Genomic DNA, 22293 nt, shown 5'->3' with positions numbered 1-22293 from the left:
TCCCACATCAGATAACCCCCCAACCTGTATATGGTGAATCTCATCTTCCCAATACAAATAAACCTAAGGAGATCTCCTGGGGGTTAGGCACCACTCCATGGGATACCGTCATATCATCAATGTTCATTGTGACGTGAAGTGGTATGCAGCCAGCATCTGATGAAAGTTGCATAACAGATGAAGAAAAAGACAAAAGAGAAAAGTTATGCCGCACGATGAAACAGCCATAAGCAGGGCAACCAAATAGAAAACCAGATTGCAGAGTCTTCGAACTAATCAAAGTGTCAGAGCCAAGCAGTGTAATTCAGCCGGTCACTTCCCAGTGCTGGAGTTCGAGTTCAGTTTGTGGTGATTCAGAAAATATGCAGCACCGGAGGGCGATTCAAAGATGTAAGTCTTCTAATCAAATTGGATGCGCAGATGGGTAGGATAGAGCATGGCATACCGTATGTTTGCTGTTTGCAAGGGACGATTTGAGTCCTGAAATTTACTCTGTGCCTCTTGGACTACTGGAGTGAAGTCGGGAAACATAGACAGCGACATGCCCTGATGTTGGAGTTCTCCTTTCTCCCTGATCCCTGGCCATCCGCAGGGCAGTGTCGCGATCGTGATAGTTCAGGAGACGGGCTATCAGCAAACGCAGTGGCGCGCCAGGAGCCAACTGAGGGGCAAGCGCCCAGTTGGCCATCTCAATTGCGAATGTTCCCTGCCGAAGAGCTCCACTAGGAGTCGCTCCACATAGGCTGCCATGGGTCCAGTGTTTGTAGATTCAGGAACCCCAGTTATTCGAATATTATTACAGCAGGACCTGGCCTCCAAATCCTCAGCTATGGCAGCTGTTGTCTTCAGGAGTCGTTCAATGTGGTCAAGGCACTTAACCTCTGTGGCTTGAGTGTCCTCAATTTCAGAAATGCGTTGTACAGAGGCATCAAAGAGAGACTTATGTTGATCCATCCGTACATGCATATCATCCAAGTGTGTGTCAAGCATATCAAACCTTGCATCTAAGGCCTTGAAGCTGTCCCGCAGCTTCACAATGATGGTCGCGGCACTGTCCGTAGATGAAAGGTCAGCTTCAGAAAGGTATGATGGGCTCGATGGATCCCGCCGGCCGACACCCTCATTATCCTCCTGTCTGGGGATTTTGGGTGGGTCAAACAACAACTGTCATTGTTTGGGGTCTCCGCGACCCATAGTGTGCTCGACCCACAGGGGTAGCAGCAATGTTGTCAGGCCTTGATGGGCAACACTGTCCGGCAGTGGGCGTCGCAAAGGAGAGGATGCAAGATCATCCAAGCCTCCTGGTTAGGGGCAAAACCGTTGCATTATGCCAGAATTTGTAAAGCGCACAGCTACCTCAGGAGAGGTGTCCCGGAGCTGGGGGCCATCGGGAAGATTAAGCAAGCTACTGCCCAGAGTCACATGGCGCTGGGCTAACCTGCCACCGGAGCCGGGGAACGAACCGTGAACCCTGTGGTCTGGAGTTAGGCACCCAGGCCAATGCGCCACACCTCTTCCGCATGGTGCTCAAACAAAGAAATGTGCCCGGTCATTACCGCCCACCAAGGCCTGGGATCCTCTCATGATGTGGGCACAATGGTCTCAGCACAAGCCGTCCCATCCCAACACGCATATTAGCAACTATTGCCTGTATTTCTGTGTGCTGGTGTGGCATCGGGGGAAAGAGGGACCGCCCGTCCGTCATTATACAAAGTATGCCATGGGTCTAGGATTCGGGTTCATATGCAGGTACTAGGCCCAACTCAGGCCGCCTCCATCACGACCCAAAAATGTAGCGCATGCGGGAGGTGTTAGGGCTCATGGGGGAGGTGCAGGACTCACCCATCTCGGGCCATTCATGCAGTTGTAGGAATAACAGCGATATAGTCCCACCTGACGTTTCGCTGTCGCGCCTCTCTCCCGACCGTGCCTCGAGTTACAGCATGGCACTCAGCCCAGCCGCAGTCTCGCTCTCACGCTCGCCCTCGGCCCCTGTCATCGCGGGGCCTCCGAGGGCCGCATCACGCTGCTGCCAATGAGCAGCAACGTGATGTTGTGAAGGCTGGAATCTTCACCGGCGCAGGCTCCAATTAATCTCTGGGTTTCATGGTGAGCACAGAACTACTTCATGGCTGCTGATGTCCCGATGAAGCCGAGCATGGCTGCATTTATCGGGCAGTGGCTCCGGAGCTTCACGGACCAGCAACCATCTTGGTGCTCGGCCTGGTCACACCTGACAGTATTATTTTCTGAGGCTGACTTCGATCTTGCTGTTTGTTGCCTCTTGGACCATTCACCTAGAGTGATGGAACTTGATTGGGGGGTAGAAAAGCCTGCTTGCCTCACACAGTTGTATCTGCCCCTGGGGTAATAAGGCAAGCAAATCTTCAAAATGGTATCCCTTACACGTACCCTAAATCAACTAAAGAACTACTCATATGAGATTTCAGGTGTCATTTCTCTCCTGACTGCTCTGGTGATGGAATTATTTTTGTGGGAGGAAAGGCATCCAAACATTGGTATGGCTAAACACTACAAATCTCTGCATGATGGCTGAATAGGGGCCCCAGACATAAAATCAAACTATTGCGCATGCCACTTAATCATTATCAACGAGTGATTAAATTATACTGATTGGGACCCTGCATACACTACAGAGAGGTGAAGTATTGGGAGGACATACCCTCTGCATTACCTTTACGATGGGATTGAAGGTTATATACAACTTGCCCATGGGCATGGTTGAGATGCTGAGGGTATGGCGAGACACTGGGTTGTACAGGAGATTAACGAAGTAAACTCTGTTGTAGTTGGGAATGCGTTACAGGACTTTGGCGCATGAGGCACCAGGAGTATGTCTAAGCTGGAAGATATGATGGAAGGTACAAACCTACTTTCAAACAAACAAGTTTGTTAGCAGTTGCAACCATACTTTGACATGTGCAAGAGACATTTCTTCAGGTACCTACAGCTTAGGCATGTCCTACGTCCTATACAGAACACATATAATTTATTCCTCTGACATATTTAGTGCTCACCGGGAAGTGTGGGAGATGGATTTTGGGCAGTAGCCCTGCAGGAGGCTGTGATCGCCACCCAAATCCGAATCATTCAAATGAAATACCTACATAGAGTATACATTACCCTTCATAGGCTATGGCTCTTTGTTGCTTAAAATGTGATGCAGACTTGTTCTATACTGTTTGGGCTTGTCCACAAACAGATTCATATTGGCATGGAATTCTTGCAACTCTAAGAAAGGTCACCAACTGGGCAGTAGATAACAATCCTAAGTAAACACTTCTCCAAATAGGAACTGTCAAGTCAAGTCAAGTCAAAATATAATTTTATTTGATTCATTAAAAATCATAAAAGGATGGACAACCATCATAAAACGCAAAGCTTTAAAGTATACATTTTAAAAACATAAAAGGATTTAAGGACAATATCATAATAAGGGGACGCTTATTATTTTAAAATAATGAAGAATATGACAATGCATTTGGGAACTATGTGCTAATTAATTGGCTGCTTGGCACAGTCACGTTTTGCCAGTTCTTTTGCTGTGATTTTCCATAGTATTATGGCTCTGCAGGACAGGGGAATTGACGACCCTCCGAGACATTTAATGACCGCTCCTCTACATGTTCTTATTTGTTCCTTCCTTAGGGCCTCCCGGAAGATGGATTTTCGAGTTTCCAATGAAAAAGAGCAAGTACATAGTAAATGTAGTAATGACTCTTCCCCTTGACTGCAAAGGCGATATTCCTTGGATGGCCATATTTGTTTCCATTTTGGGGTCAAATCCTTTGAGGGGAAAGACCCCATGCGCAGCAAAGTCAGATAATGTTTTTTCTGATGGGAGAATTGTTCCTACATGTATTGTTGCGGCTTCAGCCTCTGGTAGTCCTTTATCACAGCCCAGGCATGATTCTTTTTGCAAAGGACGTTTAATCAGTTAATAAAGAGATCCGTTTAATAGCGTTATTGACTACGCTTTTAAATCCGGAGTACGTTGCGAGGGTGAGCCAAGCATCCTCTAACTGTAATTGCTTCTGGGCTGCTGTGATTGAATTGGCTAGGCTCATTTGGTTTTCAATCTCGACCCAACAACGATGGGCAAGGGTGTTGTCTTCTGCCTCTCTCATTCTCCAGTAGTATTTTACTTGGGCGCCTTGTCTGGCCATAATCTGATTTTTTAATCTGTATTGAAAACAGTCTCTTAAATAGTGTGGATTGTGCTGTGTTTAGGACTGTGGCATCTTTAGTATTCAGAATTTCCGAGCCGTATGAAATGGAAGGTAAAACTTTCTTTTGCAGCGATCACTTTAAGCAGATGGGCGGTACAGCATCCTATACGTTTTTTCCTTAGGGTTTTAAAAGCGAACAACAGTTGTTTGGCTTTCATGCGGCCTTGGTCCAAGTGTGATTTGAAGTTAAGTTTACAATCTAGCTGAAAGCCTAGATATTTATAGCACATAACCCTAGTTAATGGATGCTCACCCAATTGCGAGGAAAAGTGTGCCTTTGCGATGTTTTAATAGAAATACATAACTTTTTTTTTTTTGATGGTTAATTGTGAGTTGGTTCAAGGTAGCATAGTCTCCTAATTCTGTAATCAGTTTCTGCAGGCCTATAGGAGTTTGTGCTAGCAGGACGAAGTCGTCGGCATATTGGACGCACTGTATAATTTTTTTTCCCAATTTAGGAGGAACAGCTTGGATTAACCGAAGGCGCTTATCAAGGTCGGAGGTGTAAATGTTAAATAGGCAGGGTGCTAGTACGCAACCCTGTTTTAGCCCATTGAATGTTGGAATTTTGCCAGTTAGACTGGACCCATCTCCTTTCTTGATTTGGACCAACATGTGTGAATACAGATTGATGATGGCCATCAGGAGTTGTGGCGGGACCCCCCAGTCTTGCATTTTTGTCCATAAGTTAGCTCTTGAAACTTTATCGAAAGCTGCTTTTAGGTCGATAAAGCAGGCGTACAAAGGCTTAGATTTTGCAAATGCTTGATTGGCTATGAGAGTGACCGCTGAAATATTGGTAAGGGTGCCCATCCCTGCCGGAAATCCAGTTTGTGTGTAGGGTATTAAGTTTGATCGGCTGACCCAAGCCTCTAACTCAACTAAAAGATTAGATGTGTATAATTTCGCCTCCACATCTATCAATGCGATTAATCTGTAATTGGAGGGATCCGAGCGGGAACCCGACTTGTGGATTGGGTTAAGAATACTTCCTCTCTAGGACTCAGGGATCCAACCGCATGTTATGGCTTTGGTAAAAGGGGGAGTCAGGAAACAAGACCAAAATGGAGGGTCATGCCGAAACAGGGCATTTGGTAGTCCATTGGGACCTGGAGCTCCCTCAGGTTTAATTTTTTTAATTATTTTTAGTACGTTTTCAGCAGAAAACGACTCTAAACCTGTAGATGATTCATGGGTCAGAGTATTGTTGGCTTGTCCTCCGCCGCCGGCCCCATTTGCTGTTATAGTTCCGTTATTTGGGGCAATTGAAAATTGAGTTTCGTTTTATAGGTGTTTGATATGGGCTCTCCATGTTGCTTCGATTACATCCGAGTTATGATGTTGATTCCTGCCGTTAGTTAACTGATTGAGTTGATCCCAGAATCGCTTGGAGTCCCTTCGTTTACATGCATAGAGAAGTTTTGCCCAGATATGTGCATTGTACTCTTATTTGGCCAATCTTATGTCCTTTTTGTGTTCCTTTCTTGCTTTTGCAATTAAAAGCAGTATTCCCTGGTGGTGTTCTGGTCCCCGTGATCGTAGTTGTCTAAGGTACTTATTTAGTTGTCGTTTTTGTTTCCTCAGGCGTTTGGTGTACCAGGCTGTCCCCTTTGAATTTCCTGCTTTATGGCCATGGACATGCTTCGAAAATGTTTTTTTATGACATGAATGAAGGGCTCCCAGGCCTTTATACTCAGAGTTTCTAGATTAGAACTTTCCAAGAGGCTCGAATATATACATGTGATGTCCTCAATGTTTTCCTTTTTCCAGCAAAGGCGTTTTAAGTTATAACATTAGGTTAGAGAAGACATCGCCTTTGGTTTCTCTGGAGGTGCGAAACTTCCTAATAAAGTGAAAGATTGGGGTTGATGATCACTTTCCGTCCTATCTTTTATTTGAAAGTTCTCAATTTACGGGAAAAGGCCGTAGTCCGTAAACGTGTAGTCGATGGTTGAACATGATTTTTGGGTGACCCTTGTGTATGCCGGGGGCCAATCTGTCAGGCTTTGACCATTGAGTACACGCATTGAGAGATCGTTCAGGTGGGCTGCGCATCTCTTACCGAGGGAGACCTGTCAGTTGGAGGCTAATATAGCCTCTGTTGTGTCCTTATTCCTGTCAGGAGCGTGGCTTGGGAACATGGCCGCATAGACGTGCTCTGAAAGAGCTCCGTGTGGCGGCCCAAGACTATCCAAGATCCTGCGAAATCCTGGCTCTCAAACACACACCAAACGACCTCTCCGGACTCGTGAGCCTTCCTACAGCTCTATTTTCACGGAGGTGAGGCGCGGATCTCCGCGACGGCGGAACTGGAGCTTTCCATTGCAAGACGCTCCGGCGCCGTCTTACATCTGACCCGGCGGGGTCCGGAGAGAAGCTGTGCCTAGGGAGCTCTCGGTCCCCAGCTAAATGGAGAATCTGCCAAACGCACCTCCGCCATGGAGGAAATTACCCAAAAGGGGGAACCGTGCTGACAGATAGACCTGTGGCGCGTGCTGAGTGAACCGCGACTTGTGATTCTGGCGAGCCGGGCTGAGGGGCTGGGAGCCCCGTCGGTCCTCCGCAGTGCTGATGGAATTGCTGGTCCTCCCAAGCGGAGCCGGAAACCCACCGAGATTGATGTGAGGTGGACCTGCATTGCTGGAAGGAAGGGCAAGCCTCCTGCTGCCTGAAATAGTACAGCCTTGCCAGGGGTTGGGGCAGCTACGAAGACCAGAACTTGATCGGTGCAGCAGTGCTTGTCTGGCCTGGCGGATTCAGCCAAGAGGAACAGTTCCAGATGCATACAGACCCTGGGAAGGAATGAGATAGTCCAAGGCCCGAGTCTGTGCTTGGAGGTAAGGGCAGAATAACCTCCCAGAGATCACAAGTGGCTGTCGACACGGTCTGGCTAAAAGGTTGGCGCTTTGGGGAAACGTTATCGATCCTGCCCTAGACACATGCAGCACGGGTTAAGGCTTGAAGCCCCATGGGTGTCTGGTCTGTACGGGAGGGCTCCACCCGCTAGGAGAGACTGCTCCCCTACCAGGTTTACAGCTGCTGGGGAGAGACACTTTTGTTCCCCTGATGGAGCGGGGCATACAAGACACACTCTGTCGCAGATTGTTGGGCATTATGGGGAAAGGCCAATCAATGAAACCCTAATCTAACAAGATTTCAAACTATGCCCAACCGCTACCCCACGGCCTAGAGAACTGATATGAAGATCAAGTAATGGACAAAGACATCCCAGAGGGAGCGGTGGAAGATACCCCAACGCTGTTAGGCTTAATTCTCGCTGTCCAGTCGACGAGGGACAAGATGGTTAGGGAGATCGATGCGTGGCCATAGATGTCAATCTACTGAGAAATGATCTCAGAAAGGTCTCGGACAGAGTGGCGGCCACTGAAGACACTGCAGCACTTAAAGAACAAGTAAAGAACCTTAGTGCCTCTGCAGTAGAACTGAAGCGACAGGTGATTAAGCTCGATGATCAAGCTCAGGATTCAGAAGGTCGGTCGTGAAGGGGGAACCTCAGATTCATTAGATTTCCAGAAAAAGCAGAAGGCCTCGCAGCGGACCTGTTTCTGGAGGACTGGATCACCTGGGAAATGGCTCCTCAACAGTTAACGAAGTTCTTTAGCATTGAGCGAGCACACAGAGCACTGCCCCCCCCCCCCCCCCCCCCCCCCCGGGACCAGGGGCACCTCCCCAGCCATTATTGCACAGTTATTTAACTTCAGAGACAGGGATCTCTTGTTTCAGCTTTCTCACTGCGGACGACGGCTCTTATTTGAGGGACACCCTATCACAGTGTACCCCGATAACACACAAAGGGTCCAGGAACAGAGGAAGTCTTTCATCGCAGTAAAACGATGGCTCCGGGACTTGAACTTAAAATATAGCCTTATGTTCCTGGCAATGTTCCCGGCAAAGCTCTGGGCGGAGAGTGAAGGCTGCACCGTGTGTTTTTTTCTCTGCAGAGGAAGCACAAGACTGGTTGGATGCCAGAGCTCCGGATGGGAGACGGCTAGTGCCTTCCACGAGTTCCCCCAGGACGCTTTCCTTGCAATCCTTTGGGAGGAGTCGCAGACAGCCTACAAGACAAAAGAAGCAGTGGAAGAGAACAATGAGTCTGGGTCTGATTACGGTTCATCATGATAGCACATTACAGGCGTCACACTCTGAAGATGTCCCGGATTCAGTAGAAGCAATGACGAACATGGCACGGGAGAAGGAAGGACCAGGCAGTGACTATGAATGATCTTATTTGCTGAATACTAATGGCCAAACTGTACAGATAAGTTGTTATTCGTGTGATTGTTGGTACGGGGTCTTCAGAATCTGGTTTGAGTAATTATTGTTGAGGTTCATGGGAGGCTCGCATTCCTCATTGAGGGGGTAGTTCTTTAACCTCTGAAGTATAGGTTTATATCTAGTTTCACCTTACCTTCGCATTGCACTATCGGTCTAAAGGCATATTAATGCATTTGTGGTTTGGGAGCAAGGACAGCAGCCAGACCAGCGGCTCCCCCACTAGAGACCAGGTCCGTCCAGGAAGCTTGAGAGCAATATCGCACCCTAACGTTATCCTCTCTCTTGCATAGCACTCCATGAATATCCCCATTGGAATCTCAGACCGGACTAGATTGGTTTGTGAACCTTGGTCTGATGCCCGGACATTGGAGAGCTCGAGGGAGGGGATGGGGGTATGGGACGGTATGTATGGGTTCTTATAGAACGTGCAGGATGCATATACGGTTCTATACTGCTGTCTGTGGGTGGGGGGAAGGGTAAATCACAGTTTACTTGTTATAATTTGGTTTGTTAATTGGGGAGGTTTTAGGGTCACAAAAGATCAAGCCATGATACACGGATTCTGGGACAGACAGGGGCAAAACACTGATATAGAAGGGACATACATCACAAACTCATGGATACACCACCATGGCAGCACAAACGTTAAAGTTCCTTAACTGGAATGTAAGAGGAATGGCGGCTCTAGATAAGCGCCGCAGTGTACATGCCTTGCTGAAGAGATACAGGGTTGCAATTGCAGGTCTGCAAGAGACGCACATATGGGGGAATTCGATAACAAGCTTACGCAAACGCTAGAGGGGACAGATATATGCCACTTCATAATCTGGTTTTGCATGAGGAGCCCTAGTGTGGGTCCCATTCCAACACGTTCAACATGTCCTGGACCTTGACACGTGGTATGTAATAATGTTTGGGAGATGGGAAGAAAAGGAACTATGGATAATTAATGTTTAAGCACCCAATTTGGAGTGTCCCGATTTCACCCTCGCAGTCTTGAAAGCGGCAACACTGTATATGGGGGCTCAGATCTTCCTTTTTGGAGAATTTAATTGTATATCGGATGGGGCTCTAGATAGAGAGCCCCCTAGAGAGCATACAAAACCTGTATGGTGAACTCCCTCATGGGTATTTTACATGGGACGCAGTTGAGGGATGAGTGGAGAGTGCGTAACCCTGCCAAACAAGAGTTCTCTTGCTTTACCCCGGCAGCTAACACCTTTTCCCGTATTGACCGATGTTATCTCTCGCCCGGCTTTCAGCCGCAACAGACGCCGTTTCTTACTCACCTCGCTAATTGTCCAGCCATGCACCGTTGTTGCTGACTCTGATTAGCGGATCGAGACGGCCGTCCATTCTGCTTTGGCGGCTCCCCGTGGAAGCCTTTGCAGACCCCCCCATATGTGCAGACTGTGACGGAGGCCTTATAACATTACTTTGCTGAAAATTGGGGGTTCACAGCCACTAGATCCACTGAATGGGAGGCCATGAAAGTCATCTTCAGGGGGGTTTGCATAAGAACCACCTACGGTGTCCATCAGCAGCTACACACCGGCATTGACACTTTAGAAAAGAGACTGAAGACCCTAGAGGGCACACTTCATAAAACATTGACAGACGGGGGCATAGTGGGCACGAGTTCGGGGGGATCTACTCAAGACCTGGTCTCGGTTAGAGAAACACCAATACACTACTTATAGACAAAGGCTATATATGGAGGGGGACAGGTCGGGAGCCTTATTGACGTGATTGATTTGAATGGAGACAGCACAGATATTGGTGTTGCAGCTTCGTAACAATGAGGGAGATACCCTCCATACACAAAGCGCAATTCTTGCAGAATTTGCGACTCATCTACAACTATATGCTCGACTAACACCCGCGTCGTACTACATACACTACTGGACTATTTTAATTACATAAAGCTTCCCACTCTTGAGGAGGAGGACGCTGAAACCCTGGGGAGACCAGCAGCAATTAAAAGACTGAAGTCGAAAAGTGTCCTGGAAGTGACGGCCTCTCAGCAGAATTTTATAAAAAGTTTGCTGGGCAGTTGGTAGATCACCTCTTAGAGGTGTTTAACAAGGCTTTATCCAGAAAGAAGCCTCCTGGTACCATGATGGAGGTGCTAGTGTCCATGATCCTTAAACAGACAGGGATCCCCTGGCCCCGGGCTCCTACTGGCCCATTTCTCTTTTAAATATCGACAAGAAGATATTGAATGGAGTGCTGGCGGCACGACTCCCCCCATACATGACCCAATTGGTCCACTCGGACAAGGCTGGGTTTATTCCAGGTCGAAACACCACATAACTTACGATGACTAGCACAAATGTGGCATGCGCAAGAATTACAGGAGGAAGATTGGACCTTATGTCTCTTAGATATCCGACAAGCCTTCAATTCTGTTGAGTGGGATTACATCTGGGCGGTGCTTGAGCGAATGGGACTGGGGGACAAATATCTGAGCTGGTTGAAACTGCTTTACATTAAACCAACTGCTTAGCCAGGTATCGGACAGTTTGGAGCTTCAGAGAGGCACTCGGCAAGGCTGCCCCCTGTCACCCCTCCTTTTCGCTCTTGCCATGGAACCTCTGCAATTAAACTCAGAGATAGAATGGGACAGTGGGGCATTCAGCTGGATCCAACGGTGCATCTGGTGTGGATGTACACCGATGATACTTTGGTGTACCTTCGTCACCCGGGAGAGGCGGTCCCGGTACTCCTCGAGGAGCTGACTGGCTTTAGTGAGATTTCAGGACTTCGCCTTAATCTGGAAAAGTCTAAACTTTTTACCATGGGTAGCCTTAAAAACGTCGAGGAGGGCGAGCTACCCGGTGTGGGAATGGCTTGGATTAAAGTTACGGTGCGCTAAGTGGGGGTTAGGCTGGCACATACGTCAGAGGCCTCTTTGGAGCAGGACATGGGAAAATGTGTGGAGGGCATCCGTAAGTCAGTCGAGTTCTGGCGAGATCTGCCCTTATCCCTGATGGGGCGGGTTGCCCTGATAAATATGGTGGTTCTGCCACGTTGTTTATATGTTATACAGAACTCCCTTTACCGCATACCATGGACATATTTCCATCAGTTGGATTGTCTACTGATTGAGTTACTATGAGGGACCAAAAGGAAAAGGGTGAAATTAGATGCACTACAGAGGACATGGGAGTAGGGAGGACTTTTACTATATGGTGACACAGCTGCAACATGCAGTACAGTGGCTCAATGAGAATGATCATTTGGAGAAGAGGCTATTGATGTGCACTCACCGGGGTATCGTACTCCCTGACCTTCTCATGATGGGATCACAGGGTCCCGAACGATTCCAATATATTATCCGACATGTGGCCTCAACCTGGGAATCTGCAATCTAAAACGTGGTGCACCATGCACCTTAAGCCCCTGAAGCCGCCGCTTTGGGCTGTGGTACAGTTCAAAAAAATATGCCAAGCTATATCTACCACTAGATGGATAGAGGGGGGTTGTCATACAATGGGGGCTCTCTATTCGGAACAACGATTCCTTACTAGAGAGGAAGTAGAGTCAACGTTCAAGCTAGGCAGAGGTCAATATCTCCAATACACTAAGATTTCTGCAGTGGCACGAGAGCTATGGCCGGCGTTCCCGCAGGAACCACCCACTACTGCCACCCTACCGGGCCTAGTGACTTTTTCGGGGAGTCTTAGGCTGGTGTCTCACATTTACAGGGCACTATGGCAGGATCGGGACGCCACCCACTTCCAGTTTAGGCCAAGTGGGATGCAGAATTGGAGGAACCTCTAACGGACTCTGTCTGGAAGAAGGTATATGAAGGGGTGAAGCAGATTAGCACTAACACTAGATTCAGACTAACCCAGTTTAATATTGTCCATTAAACCTATCTGACTCCACACGTGCTTCATAAAATGTTTCCGGAATGCTTTGTACACTGCCCCAAATGTGGTTCCAATGAGGCTCAATACTTACATATGATATAGGACTGCTCAGAGATACAACTTTTTGGGGGGTCGATACTGGAACGCCTACGAATAATAATAAAATGGGTGCTTCCTCAATCTATCAGAGGAATTCTCTTGGGTCTCCTTCCCCACCCCAAAGGGAAAAAGCTCACACGCAGATTCCTCCAGTTAGGGTTGGTGCTAGCCAAGAAGCGGATTGCAATCAGTTGGATCGGTTCCAAGCCCCCCACAGTGGAACACTGAGCCAAAGACTTGAGGGAAATGGGCGACAGCAGAGCGAATCCGAATGAAACTAGTCCGCAGGGACGAAGAATTGGAGGAAGAGGCAAGGGCATGGTATCTAATGGTCTCGGAGATCCCTACAAGGGAGGGCGCTACCATGCAAAGGTCGGAGGAAACCTTGCCTGACAGACGGATCGTAGGAGTGGGAGAGGCGGGAGGACAATCCTAGCCCTGATAAAAGAAAGTGCTAGATAACTGATACATGGCAGAAGAGGACAGATCTCAGATTCGTGACCCAGGGGAGGGTGGGGGAGTTAAGTTAGGAATGTAATGCTTAGTTTGGTTTTTGTGCACCACCTGTTCGAAAGCTGATCGCAGTGCTATGTGTACTAATGCAGATTTCAAATATTATCGTACTCCTTTTTTCGACAGGATTATCTTGTTTAAGATGGTTCTCTTTCCGGAGATTAGTCATAAATGAACAGGTTGATATGTCTATATTGTATTGTGACTTCGGATGATACCACTGCACTGTGATTCTGTTGTAAGTGCACTATTTTCGAGATCCTGATTGATTTAAAACTAAGATTTTTTTTTAAAGAAATGTATCATAGCAACACTAATAATAGAGGATGGCACAGCTTGTAGGAGAACTGAAAGAACAGCAAAAAGGTGTAGGTGTAGATTTATTTTATGGGATTTATAGCGCGCACAGTTACTCAATAGAGTGTCCCGGTGCAAATGATAGATGATGCTTGCAGGGTAATTGTGAGCGTCAGGGTTTCAAAACGGGGTTTGGCCTGTGAAGTAGTTTATTTTAGTTTGTACTTTAATGCAGTACAATGTTTTTCTTTCAGATTAGTAAAGATTAATTTTTTAGAAAGCAAGTGTATAAATTGAGGTGAGGTCGGGTATTCTTTGGTTAGAACTGTAGGAATTAGGAAAGGAAGATGGATTGAGATGTAAGGGTTCTCTTTACAATTAGGATAATGCATTTGTCAAATCCATTTTGGTTTTTGGATATCACTGGTTTTTTTTTTTATTGGCATCCCCTTATTTTGGCACAAAACAAAACAGGAAATAAAGGCATATGACTAGACTATTTAAGAGTCATTGGATTGCAGGAGAATCCTTTGTTCGGATGATGGGAGGTAGTGAGGCAGTGTGGGCAGGTAAGAATCTGCTCGCAGGGCAACCTAATAGTATTAATCTGCCCTGTTGGTTTGTTGTAAGTGTTCTTAACAAAATATGGTATGAAATGGTTATTATGTCATAAAATATTATTACTATTAGACTATTTAGGAGAGATTGGTTTGTGGGGGAATTTAACTTTCTTATAAGGGAAAGTCATGAGGAACAGTATGCACGGGTAAGATTTTATATATGTGGAGGTGAATGAAAAATGAGGACCATTTTTTTCAATGTGACCTGTTGGCTTCCTATAAAATGTTTTGAATATGATGCTGTACAAGGTTTGATTTGCTATCAATGATCTTATGAGTGCAGACCTTTCTTGAAAAGTTTGGCCAAATGCAGAACTGGGTATGCTTTGAAGTCAGTGATAAAAGGGGGCTTGTTATTTTAATTCAGATTTGGCACTGGTGGTTGAGGTTTATGTGGATGTTCATTGTTGAGTTGTTTGCGTTTTTCGTTGATGTGAATATGTGTAAATCTATTCCTATGCAAGATCGTATGGTGGGTTTTTGATTTTGCAGATTCAAAGCATAATTGAATGTCAGAATATTATTTTAAGAACATTTTATGATGTCTCTTTATATTATTGGGATTGGTGGTGATTTGATTTGGGAGGTGAAAATGTTAAGGGCAGTTAAAAATAATAAGGATTAAAGGCATCAATATATAACAGTGTTTGATTCCTATGGTATGTTAAAGGTCTTACGAGGTGTCCCTAAATTATACTTGATATGAGCCCTGGAGAAGCGGTTGTTTTGCGACGAAACACGTGTTGGCTGTGGCTGTACTTGTTCTTCGGCTGTGACCTTATCTGTTCCTCAAGAATCCACTCATGCAATGTTCATGAACTTTGATATTTCTATGTCGTAGTTTTGTTTTCAGAGTAACATAAACCATTTGTATATTTTCGAGAAAAACTGTTTGAAAATTGCCAATATGTTGGATTGTGAAATAGAGCCACGTTATTCCCCCAAAAATGTTTTTAAATGAAGTAATTTGAAATTTGTACATTTACCTATCTGGGGCCGTATTATGAAAGTGCCCTGGGGGCGCAAGGGATGTTTGCGCCTTCTTTGTGCACCCCCAGGCACTTTGGAAGGGCCTGCAGATGCTTGTGCTGCCCCTTCTGTTATGCCGAGAGTGCATAAATAAAGTGCCAGCACCATCTTCAGAGGGTGTTCCCTCATTTGCATGGGGGCATGCCATATGTAAATGAGGGATTCCCTTTGGCTCTACACCTGCGCCGTATTACAGACTTGGATGCAGAGGCAAAAAAGCTCTCAGGAGGCGCACTAACAGTGTGCCTAAAAGATGGCACACTGTTAGCACACCTGCTGATGGCTGCCCTCTGGAGGGAGTGGAGGGGGTCCCATGAACCCCCTTCCAGACATCCCCCTGCAGGTGGGTGCAGTCACTGATTGCACCCACCTTCAAGGGGATCTCTAAGGCTCTTTGGAAGGGCAGGCAGGCTGCGGCCTGCACTTTGAGAACAGGGAGCACCCACCTGCAAGGGGATCTCTAATGCTCTTTAGAAGAGCAGGCAGGCTGCAGCCTGCACTGTGAAAACAGGGAGCAGGAAATCAAACCTTTCATGCCTGAACACATCACATAGAAACGAATCCAATCTTCCCGGCTGTTAAACTAAGGAAGCTTCTTACTCAAGAATTTCCCAACTGCATCTATCTCCCTCAGACATGCCCACATGCAGCTGCTAGGCTAGCCACAGATGCAGGAAATTTTAATCACATTTCATCCATTCTCCAGCATAGGTGAGGACCATCTTTAAATCAACCTGAATCATACATGAAGGCATATTTTGGGACAGCCGAACTACCTTGCCCAGAAGACCAGTTTTTAAGGCGGCAAACATTCAAAATCAATCCTTCTCTGAAAGTGCACCCAGGGACCAGGATTCCATTCTGCCGGACATTGGGAAGTTCCATCGTACAAGGCATTTTAAGAAATTCTAAAAAAGACTATATTTCATTGCCACTTTAATCTCAGAAAGACATTTTGCTCCCTGTAGTAGATTTTAGAACCTGTGCTGTTTTCCGAAATGCTCCTACTGTTTGTTATTCTCAGTCACATTTGAGTCACTCTGTGTAATTGCTTTACATTATTATAGTGTATATTTCACTATATTACATAATTATATATTTTAAAAACCTATATCAGGCCAAGAGTCTTGCTTTTGAAATATATACCTTTTAATAAATAATCAAATACATAGCTTGACTGACCACAGTTAAAGAAGAAAAGTATTTTTGTCAGCTCTAAACAAAACAAGCATTGGCATAGCCAATAGGTCTCGCTTTTGTGACCTTATAAGTGTTTAGCTGTGCACCTGCCCTCGCAAAGGACTTAAAAGGAACCAAGCCCCGCCCACTCTGCCAACACCAACGTCCTGGAAGAGGGGCCACCTACGAGGTGGAAGAATTGTTCTACGAGAGACATTGATACTGGGCGGGGGCTGCACAAGCAACAAAGGCAGGATGTGAAGCGTCAGTGTCTAGCGTCTGTGACTGGTGATCACACCTGCATGGTCAGTCACACACTGACCAGTGCAATGGTGCAGTGGGCCGAGCAACTGCAGCTGAGATCTGTGCGTAACTCGCAGGCTAGTGATTTTGATTTCCACAGGACCAACTCAGCCTTTCAATCTCCCAAGGTCGATAAAAACAATAACCTCTTTTAGAAATAGCTATGACTTAAGATCTAAGGCATGATAAAAGTATTGGAATCTGTGCTTTAGGAATGGTAAGCATCGCGGCCACTGGCCAATGGGATAGGTGTTCCTGCATGAATGATCAATAATGGCTTCTGGAAATTTCACGCCCCATCCTACAGTGAGCTGTGATTTCGACAGAAACGCTAGATACTCAAAAGCATGAGGACGGAAACATCCCGAATGAGCCCCGAGCTCAGCCAACAGGATCATTTTCTGAAGTCAAGATGGAAAAAATGAAGTAAACAAGGGCGAAAAGTGACGGGCGGGTGAGAGCCTAGGTGGGGGTGGAACAAATGGGCAGGGAGTTTAGCGAGGTGGGAGGGAACGAAGCGCACAGAAAACAAGTAGCGCTACATAAGAATAAAAGTTAGGCGAAGCCTGATGAAAGGCGCAGCCGCCGTAATTACAGACAATAATAAAAGTTAAGCAAAGCATGATGAAAGGAGCAGCCGCCATAATTACAGATAAAACGCTGCTTGACACAGCAAGCCTTGGGGTGATGCGCGCATGCACGTGCTGCAAGGAATTTAAAAAATGCAGCTGGCTCACTGCAGGCCGCTGCTCGCTCCCAAGACTCCTAGGCAATAGGAGTGAAAGTTTTGAGGAAAGGCTGGACATGCACCCGTCTTTGGCCATTTGTGTGCTTTCATTATTGAAAGCCACACGCAAAGGCCAATGTGATGTGTGGGAGATGGCAGACCCACACGGAGAAGCCTCTTGGAAGTCTGAAGTGATTCCAAGAAGCCCTCTCCTAGAGCAGTGCATGCGTGCTGCGCTAGGCGAGATCTAAAACAACTGCAGCTTTCAATGATGACAGACACATGCTTGCAATCTATCAAACAGAAAAAGACATGGTCCAGCAGAGCTGCCAAACTTAATAAAATCTAACAGCTGCCAAAGTGCTATAGAGCATGTCCGTAAGCTCTCAGCGTTGTGAAAAGCTATCCAATGCTTAATATGTAAAAGAAAAAAAGCAGAAGTGAAATAAGTGGAGGGACTCAGAGTTTCTCTTATGAGCCCACCACTGGTGTTGCTGAATGCCAAAGTTGCTGAAAACTAAGGCTGTCTAACCTTGTTTCCACCTCATGTCTCTTGAGTCTACCACTCTAGGCTTCCTAATATATTTTGATCAGTCTTGCAGGTTCTTTTTAATACATGCTTTCCCACTTTGTCACTGTTTTCATATCTTCGGATGGACGATGAACATCCCAGAACCCCAAAAAATAGTGCCAGTGCCCACCACCTGCAACCACCGGCACAAATTAAGTACTGCAGCTGTCAAAGAAATTGACACTGAAGCACTGCATGCACTCCCTTCTGCTTAATGAATGTATCTAACTACTGAATATTTAGCTATCTCCTGGGAAGAGGTTCATTTTGCTATTTAAAAGCTCCCTCTGAATAAGGCCCCTGAACCTTATGAGGTCCCTTTGAATGTTTGTCAACCCAATATATAGCACTTACTCTATATATTATTGCAGCTGCCAAGCAGCCTATATCCAAGACATGGTCTACCTCTGTGATCGCGCCAGTTTTCAAAAAAAGGAACTGTGCTTATACCAGATGCTATCGCTCTATCTCTTTGATAAGCTCTGTGGTTAAGATTCTCAGATGGTCGGTCTCAATTTCACAATTTATTGATGCACTGCACGATTACTTAAAATCTTTACAGTATAAAATAGATAAAAACTTAATGAACATCCCCCCCCCCCCGACGTGTCCCGTCCACACATAAAAAGTAAATATCACTTTGAGTTAAAATACTGACAGTTAATACTGCTTAGTTATCCGGTCTCAAATAGGTTATTGTCCTGGGCCAAGGATTTTAAAGTACTATCCGATGTACAATATGACTTTCGGCCTGCCCTTGTGATGGTTGATCAATGCCCTAATCTGTATCTTATTATTAACAAGTACATAGTTGCCAAGCAAGGTACCATACATCTGGCTTTTTTGATTTAAGTTCCACCTTTGACAGAGTAAACAAGGAGCAACTTCGGGATATTATGTTGCATTTTGGTGTTGAGGTCAATATAGTTGCTCTGCTCCACAATCTTCATTCTAACTTGTCTGCTTTAGTCAGATACGGGCCTAATGAGGAATGCACTGAGCACTTTTTTCTGAACCAGGAGGTGCACTAATGCTGTATCTTTGTACTGCTGCGTTTTACCATACAGGTAAATCATTTGGAGAATGTACTTGTAATGGTGGTAGAGACATGCCCCAGAGTGGTCATCGCTGGATACCACCGTTACTTTATGCTGACGATGCTGTCCTTATTTCCAGGACTGCATTATGACTGCAGTGCTTGTTAAATTCCTTTGTGCACTTTATAGATAGCCTTGACCTCACAAAACCCATAATCCTCTGGTCCAAAGTCCATGATATCAGCCATGTGCCCACTTTTCCCTGCGTAGAAGTATTGTTTGACTCGTCTTTGCCCTGGTCTCACTTACTACTGCCAGATGTATTATGCTCGCCAAGAGCACAGCCTGTGTTTTTGATTTTTCTTATAGGCTGGGGCATAACTCTATTAAGATCATATTGCATATTTACGAAGCCAAATGTGTCCCTTTACAGCAATATTAGGGGCTTTGCCAATCTTTCTCCTTTATATATTATTGAGAACAAACTCCTAACAAGATTCTTATGTCTCTCCCAAAGTTCCTCTTCTTATATTGTTCATGAGGAACTTGGGCTAGGGTTTTTGTCTGATATCCTGCAGATGCGACCATTGCTACGTTGGCTATCTGTTCGGTTGAGACCTGAAAAGAGCCTTAATCGACTTATACTGAAGGATTGTCTGTCCCTTGACCGTGTGTCCAGCATTTCCTGGTTAAACTATGCTAAAGTGTGCTTTAGCAAACTGGGTTGGCCTGAAATGTTTAACTACCCTGATTCTCTTGTTGCTGGGGATGTTGCCTGAGTCAAAGTGGCAATTATGGGATGAAAACAAAAGAGAGAGCCCTAACTGAAATGTAAGTCCTCAGTCAGAGCCTATGTACCGATACAAACTACTTTGGCACTAAAACCTTACTTAACTTTTAATATACTGATCACCATTGAGTTATTTTGATTTGTTTTAGACTTAATTTGTTCCATTACCAGATGGGGGCTCGTTTGATTCTACATTTGCCCGGCGTGGATGTGACTGTGTTCCTATACAGGACACCCTGCACGTTATAATGCCTTGTCCTTTTTACAAAAAACTTTGCAAGTCCTTTGTTTTTCATTTTCTGGCTGGTAAACATTTAAAGCAAGTATGACCTGCTTTGTTTTATTTACAGCTATTATCCGATGTGAATAACTCTTTTTACCTGGCTTGTTTTTTTTTATCTGCTTCATTCCTACTAGGGAAATCTTTGCAATGGGATTGATGTTTTTTACTCATTGTGGATGTCTTTCATGGGTTTTAATTTGTCAAAACCAAAGATTATATGATGATGATGAACTATTCACTATATCTGCCACTTGATCTCAATGGAATTATTCTCTGATTCTAACAATTTTTTTTCTTACTTTCTATACCATAGTTTTGGGTTGAGAGGGACCACTTTCCAGCAACCCAATGCCTGGAATGCAACATCTGCACAAGAATACAAGAAGGATCTTTACACCTTTCTGCAGCATGCATCACCATCACGCAACTCACATCTGCCCTACCAATGGAAAGAGCAGGAGGCTGGATAAAGTGAGCATGGACGAGAGACGACATGGAATCCACCCATATTTACTTTTTAACGCAGATCATTTCACAGCTTTTTTTCCTCCTTGACGTAAAAAAAAACATTAAACAAAATGGCGGCTGTGGATCCATTCCAACAGTTTCCATGATTGGAGTTCTGTTCTTTCCTACAGCCTCTCATTCAGGAGTAATTGGGGAAGAAAGACAGACAAACGGATCCGGGGGCACCCTTCAAATGCATCCTTTGTCCACATTTATTCTATTTAAATATTTTTGACCGCTTTTCTTTTTCTTGAAAGGATGTAAATAACTACCACAAACTAGAAACAAAAAATAACTCGGTCGTTTGAAGAAAGCAAAAAAAAATTCTGTGGAAAATATATATACAGGGAGGTGGAAAACAAAAAAAGTTATAAAAAAACACAAGCAAGAAAAAACTAAAACACGCATCGACCTGAAAGTGGCATGTTTACATATTTTAATGACTGTTCTGAGCCTCAAAAAATACACAACGAAAAAGATAAAAACACAGTGCACCCCACTGCACAAGAATAATTCCTTCCCAAAAACATTGAAGTAAGAGAGAATGTGGCAAAAGGCGTAAGCAGACTATTCCTTTTCAACAGTTTTTGTATTTAATTTTTGGGCTCATTCTTTTTTACACAGAGCTTATGTTGAACAAGTGGAGACATTTTGGGGACCAGAAATGGAAAAAATATTGCCCTGTAACTACCGAACATTTGACAATTTTCTCTGTGAACCAAATTCTTATCTTTTTTAACCTTTTGTGTTTTTATTTTCATGCAACTTTATAAATTGGCTTATTTTCCCCCAAGGGTGAGAGTCCTGGAGCTAAGGCCAAATGCAGGTTGCTTGGGAAATGTGGTAAACAAAAACTAGTTGATTACACCTTTTCATCTCTTGATGTTGTTATCCGTCCCGCCACATACGGGATTCTGTTTACGACTGAAAAAAAAGGTGGGAGTTGGAGGTGGAGTTCCCAAAATGTATCTTCACCCTCTTTGGAAAGCTCAACAATGGAGGAGCAAGGCGGGTAGGACTACGAGGGAAGTGGTACAGAAAAATAAATTGGGAGGATTATGCAAATAAAAAAGAGTGGGAAAATAACTTTTTTTTTTACAGAAAAGGGAACTGTTACCGAAAAAAAGACTTACCAGAGGAGGAGGAGGGGCATGGTGCCATGGAAGGAGGCACCCAAGGTGCTGTTGACTCACTTGTACTTATCTTTGCATGCCTTATGAGTTTACCACCGACCGGAGATGCAGGGAACAACACGGTGTGGGGGTGGGTAGGGGCTGTTTATGGAACAGGTGGGTTTGGGGGGGGTGAGGCCCATTGTAAAATACTTGCTGGCGCTGATGGGAGTTACAAACAGTGTATTAAAAACCCCTAGCCTTTATTAGGGTGCTTTGGCTGGTATCACAAGCCCCGGCATTCTAGTTCTACGAGTTTACCGTAAAAAAAGCACTTCGTACCGGGACAGCGTTGTCCTAGCCTATAACATTTACTTAATAAAAATAACCGTTTATATAGCACACACCAGAAACTACATTGCCTTTAGGCGCTAGTATGTGTTATAGTTTCCCAACTCAACTGTGCTCGTTTCTTCAATCTAGAAAGGATGGAGTCATTATATATCAGTCTAGGGCTTTGTACTCCTTATACATGAGCCAAAAACTGGGTAAAATCAATTCACCCGCTCTTAGGTATCCATCGTAGTGTAGTCCTTTCACAGCATGCGCCACCATCTTCAGGTATCAGAGCATAGTCTAAGGATGTGAGTGTAAAATCTAGAGCTGTGACTGTATAGCATGCTTCACCCCTATGACATTGATGTTCTTCACCTAGAGGGCAAAGCAGCCCCTGCTCTGTCGTTTCCGGACCCTTGCAGGTAGAGTTAAGAGCCTTGACAGTCTTGTCCCTTTTCAGATGCTAGAA

At 45.2% G+C, this 22293-nt stretch overlaps 1 protein-coding gene across 1 annotated transcript in view; it reads left to right on the top strand.

The window, feature by feature from the left end:
- Nucleotides 1-21626, top strand: part of PRRT2 (proline rich transmembrane protein 2) — a 316113-nt gene extending 294487 nt beyond the window's left edge. The window contains exon 4 of the mRNA XM_086932119.1: nucleotides 20183-21626. Within this exon, the coding sequence (XP_086788245.1) occupies nucleotides 20183-20193 (11 nt within the window). The 3' untranslated portion in view covers nucleotides 20194-21626. The remainder of the gene's footprint in view (nucleotides 1-20182) is intronic.
- Nucleotides 21627-22293: the final 667 nt, after the last annotated feature.

This window comes from Lissotriton vulgaris, chromosome 7, assembly GCF_964263255.1.
Source record: "Lissotriton vulgaris chromosome 7, aLisVul1.2, whole genome shotgun sequence".
In the NCBI taxonomy this organism is placed as follows: domain Eukaryota; kingdom Metazoa; phylum Chordata; class Amphibia; order Caudata; family Salamandridae; genus Lissotriton; species Lissotriton vulgaris.
The sequence above is the reverse complement of the archived record's forward strand: the minus strand, read 5'-3'. Positions and strand labels throughout refer to the sequence as shown.